The sequence below is a fragment of the Ricinus communis genome, chromosome 5, assembly GCF_019578655.1.
Source record: "Ricinus communis isolate WT05 ecotype wild-type chromosome 5, ASM1957865v1, whole genome shotgun sequence".
Classification (NCBI taxonomy): Eukaryota; Viridiplantae; Streptophyta; class Magnoliopsida; order Malpighiales; family Euphorbiaceae; genus Ricinus; species Ricinus communis.
The window spans coordinates 28,601,267-28,606,616 of NC_063260.1; the positions used below are offsets into that span (position 1 = coordinate 28,601,267).

At 28.7% G+C, this 5,350-nt stretch overlaps 1 protein-coding gene across 1 annotated transcript; it reads right to left on the reverse strand.

Moving 5' to 3' along the window:
• Positions 1 to 400: 400 nt before the first annotated feature.
• Positions 401 to 1,381, reverse strand: LOC8289092. Its single transcript, XM_002527627.4, has one exon. It carries the CDS (start codon positions 1,247 to 1,249, stop codon positions 626 to 628), a length of 624 nt encoding a protein of 207 aa, XP_002527673.1. The 5' UTR covers positions 1,250 to 1,381; the 3' UTR covers positions 401 to 625.
• Between the last annotated feature and the right edge of the window lie 3,969 nt (positions 1,382 to 5,350).

A 5,350-nucleotide genomic window follows, 5' to 3' on the forward strand; every position in this document is an offset into this window, starting at 1 on the left:
ATGTTAAAAAGTGTAAAATTAAAAAATTTATAATTAATTAAGTTTACAATTTAAGGAGAAAAAGTAAAATATAAGAATGTCTATAAGAGGGTTAGTGCTAACTGCTAGATTCATATGGACAAACACCTAACTTCCCTACTCACTCAACTACAACTCTATTCTTATAAGTCTAAACCAAAACAAAGTATGAACCTGTTATTAAAGTAAAGCTTAATTGTTGAAGGTACTCTGCTACCCTCCATTATTTAAAAGATAAATAAAGTTACACATGTTAAACTAGTTACCTTTAAACCACATCTCTAGTGGGTCCAAAGTTTTGCTAGTATCCATCATGAATTATGAGGCAGTTAACACTGGAAGATTCTAACACTAAATTTCCATTGTACCCTCCCACAGACAATTATCACATAACATAGCCAACTCTGGGCAATTGGCATATCACCAATTTCTAATTTCATTCCAATTTCCAAATAAACATAACACATCAAATAAGAGACATTCATAGTATTTGGTATGTTTTCAAGCATTCTAGTTTCAAGAAAGAGAATTAAAAAAGAACTATTGTTGTATGATTTATGGGGTTAATTAAACTAAATTAAATTAAATTAATATATACAATTAAGATTCAACCTCTATACAAAGGCGACCTTTCTTGCACCATTACTCCTCTTGAAATAGATTGCCTGAAAGCTTTGATCGGACTCGGAAAATACCAGCCCTTTCCTTTTGAAGATGATTTTACGTCCACAGCCACTGACCTTGATTTCCTCATCATCACCTTCCTCCTCTGCTCTTCACTATTATCATTGTGATCATTATTATCTCCTTGCTCCACGACAGCAGCAGCAACGTTTAACCCCACATCTCTCTTGCTTCTGCTACCGCTTTTAAACCGCGACCAAAACGATGCCGTCTTCGGACTGTCTTTACGTGGAGAATGATCATGGTCAACTGATGGCTTTGATCGAAAAAACGGAACTGCAACTGATCTAGACCGTCGGAACGCAGGCTCGCTGTCGATCAGATTAGACACGCGAGCGACAGTTCCGATTCTAGAGAAAGAGGCAGAAGATGAATTGGAGGAAGACGTTGTGGTGGCGTAGCACCCACATGGGCGTACGCTAGCGCAGTCTGGGCAGAGAGATGAGAGCCGTTCACGGAGACAGACATGACAGATTCCTGTACGACGGCGTCTTGACGGGTGTTTTGGACATTTCCAGACCTCCTCCTCATCGATGTAAAGTGCCATTTTTATTAGTAAGTACTCTTTGTTCTCTCTCTAAGATTATCCTCGTGTTTCTCTCTCTAAAAAAGAAAGAAAAAAAAAAGGGACAGTTGCCTTTTCTCTTTCTCTCTCTTTCTGTTGGTGGTGGCTGTGTGAGAGGTTTATAAGAAAAGGGCAGGCAGACAAATGAACCGTGGTCAGTCATCTTAACCATGGTTTGTTTGTAAACATTCTCAATTGGTAAACCTTGGATGATCCAAACGACGCGTTTTTGCATTTTGATTGGTTGCAATTAATTGCCTTAATAACGTCTGTGATCTGCGGGAGCTGCTATAGCAAATCAAAAAGACTGCCCATATGTTCGAGACAAATTTACGAAGGTGCCCATTCTGGGCGTATTATTATACTGTGTACTCGGGTATAGTGTATAGAAGGGGACTGGTCATGGATCATCAGCCGGGTGGGTACTGAAGGGAAATGGTTTTGATTGAATGTGTCAAGTGCCGGGTGGTTTTGCTAGGATTTTGGAGTAATAGATAAATTTTGGTATCGATTGTTGACCAAATATTGTTGAGATCGAATAGTCAAACAAATCCCATCCGAATAAGTTCACACGCGAATATTGTATTTGAATTGGCATTATTTTGAATTTTTCATCCCATGGAACCAGGAAATAAGAAGTCATCCCATTTTATATGATATGCAAGCCTCCTTTAGTTAAGATGCAGACAACAATTACAAATTAAAGATGTGTAAGCTTAATTTATTTTTATTACCATAATAAATTTATGTAAAGTGCTGATTGCTGAAATTATATTTTTGAAATTCACGTATTATGATTGATATCTCCAAATTAAGTTCTTCACTAAGAGTAAATAAATAAAATATTTTCAAATTAATTAATACATATGGTTTGCGAATGTATTTTTTATTAATAAAAAAATAAAATAAAGGACACTAACATTTACTATTGGCGTAATGCATAAAGTGGGGACCTATTCGTACAGCAAGAAAGACTCTGTTGTGTCTGACCAAAAAAGACAGAGAGACTCTGTTGTGGCTTACGGCCACATAACATTTCCTTTTTTTTTTTTTTTTTCTAATTCCTGAAAATATTTGGACACAATTATCCTTCTCTCTCTCTAAACTGATTAATTCATTACTGAAAATGGAGTAAAATACATCAGCGTTACCCTCTCTATTTAATACGATTAGACTAAGATCTCCTAAATCTTTTTATTTGACAGAATTGCCTTTTATTGTCCCAGTCAAATTATTTGATTTATCCATTTTCTATCTCATCTTCCTAAACTGTTTTCTTTTCTAATTAAGAAATTTAACAACTTTAGATTAATGAACTATTTTAAATTAATTATTACATGATAATGAAAATAATAAATTACAAACACTTTTGCTCGTCCTTCATATGTCATAAGGATGCGTTTGTTTTCCTATAACATATAAAAATATGTCTGGTGAAATATAATTGAACGTAGTGTAATTAAATATGTAATATAATAAAGAATACTATGTATTGTACTATAATTATTACAATTGACTATCATTATGATTAATGTATTTAATGAATTAAAATATGATTAAATATTAAAGTATTAATTTATTAAGTTTACAAAGAATGAAAACTGTAAGAGACATTTAAACAAAAATAAGAAATAATTAAATGAAATTAGTCTAATGAAATATGTTATTTTACTAATGTAGCATTTATCGAAAATTCTATGTCTTTTATAAGAATTAGTTTAGTTATGATAAATCTTGTGGATTTTATAATTTTTAATTTTAAATATATTTTTACTTCAGCTAAATATATAAACTTTAAAATTTGACATCAATTTTATAAAATTATTCATTTCAACTACACACATTAAATAAAATGATATATAAATAATTAGTATTTTTCTTATAAATACTCTCTCTCAATAATTAATAATTACAAAAGAAATTCCAATCATAATTTATTAATTATTGAATGAAAGGGCTGACTGTATTTCTTTGCTGTATTTGGTTACAAAAGAAAACTTGTGTAATATAATATAACTATAATATTTACTTCTAATAATGGTACTAAGATTATTTATTTTCATCCCATTGATTGACCGGAACTTGGTTCATGTACATTACATAATCATTATTATTATTTTGATTATAAAATTAAATTTATAAATACAATTAAATCAATTATTTAATATTTAATATTGATTTATAATAATTTTAAAAGTAATAGCAGACTAATTTTTTTAATTTTTATTTTTATTTTATATTAATAAATTATTTATATATTAATATTATATTTAAATTAGTACTATCAATAGATTATTTTTAAAATATTTATTTATTAACTATAATATTATATTAAATCTATCAATTATACTATTTTTTTAAAATTAAAAATTATTGTATAATTAAAAACTAATTTTTAGTGAATGTATATTTAAAAATATTATCTTTTATAATTAGAATCATTATCTAATTAGAAAACTAATTTGTTAGGTAATATAATATTAAAATAAAATTAATATATTATATTTTAGAATAATCATTATCTAGTTAAAAAACTAATTTATTAGTAATATATTATTTCTTTGGATTAAAATGAGTGTTTAATTAAGAATATAACTTATTAATCAATAGATTAATATAAAAATTATAAAATTACACATAAACTTAAATTCTATATATAAAAAATAATACACATGTCTAAATAAAAAGCTTACATGTCAAAAAATTAAGCACACCTATTAAAAATATTTTAAATTTTAAAAATTAATATATATATATATATATTTAGACATGTATATATATATATATATATATATATATATATATATATATATGGATTGACATCTAGTAGTGATCCGCTAAATATTGATGGTTAAGAAATTATATAATAGATTGGATTTCCTAGAATCTAGCAAAAAATAACAATTCATCCTTGAAGATTTCCTATCAAATGTAATTTATATTCAATAATATTATAAGTTCATGGTTTGAACTAATAAAGTGTATATATAACGCCGGCCCAGAAATTAAATAAGTCCTAACATAAATTCATTTTCATGCTCTAATATCATACAGAGATTCACAAGTCCAAAATGCTAAAAATAAGCGCAATTGTAAATTAATCATCAATAGATTAATTTTAATTTAGGTATAAATACTAGGATCAATTAAATCCAAATTAACACTAATAGCTTTTAGGAACCCAATTGGAACAAGTAGACAAAATCCAAGATGGAAGAAGATTCAAGAAAGAAAAAAGAAAGCCCAGTCCAAAATTCCCAACTTAACCTCCAAGAAATAAGAAAGTTGCTGGATGTGCAACTTATGTACTACATTAGATACAATAATTGTAACTAACAAAGAGCTCAAACTAATCAACATTCACAGGTAAAGCAGAACAGTTTGACTTAATAATATAACAATGATAAGCAGTAGTAATAATATTAATAAAACATATTTGAAATAACAACTAATAATACTAAACAAACAAATATATATATAAAACTGTAACTTTGTATTTGTATTCATGCTTGAGCACTTTTTTCAAATTTGTGTTTTCTGCTTACTGACAACTTTAAAATAATAATAAAAATATTAAATAATATGATCAAAACATAGCCTACCGGTCAATAATTGACTCCATCTAATTCATAAGAAGGTACAGACCTGTTGGAATAAACAGGAGGTGCATGATGCTCCCTCCCATACAGGAACAGAATTTGCAAGTTGATATTTATTGATAAACGGGCGTGTGAATACTGACAGGCAGAGCATGCATATGTAATTAAATGAAATGAAAAACAGGGTTAGAGTTAGGTTGGATGCATGGCAGAGCACTACCATCCACTTCGAACATCTTGGCTTTATTGTTTAAATTAGATAGGGAATATGAGGAGGATGTTAACCCCATGATTGATGAAGTGGAGAAATATCACAGCAGCTCCATACATACACGTACATGCCCACAATATACAGACAAAGCTAAAAAGGAAATGGTGTTTCATGCAACTTTCTTCTTTCTATTTTTGTCATTTGTTTTGATAGCTTACCTGGACTGCTCTGATTCAAAAATTTAAAAGGATATTGATGGATCTGTCTAGAGAT

Excerpts from the sequence above, each read along its gene's own strand:
- LOC8289092 (XM_002527627.4), bottom strand. The coding sequence starts at position 1,249 with ATGGCACTTTACATCGATGAGGAGGAGGTCTGGAAATGTCCAAAACAC.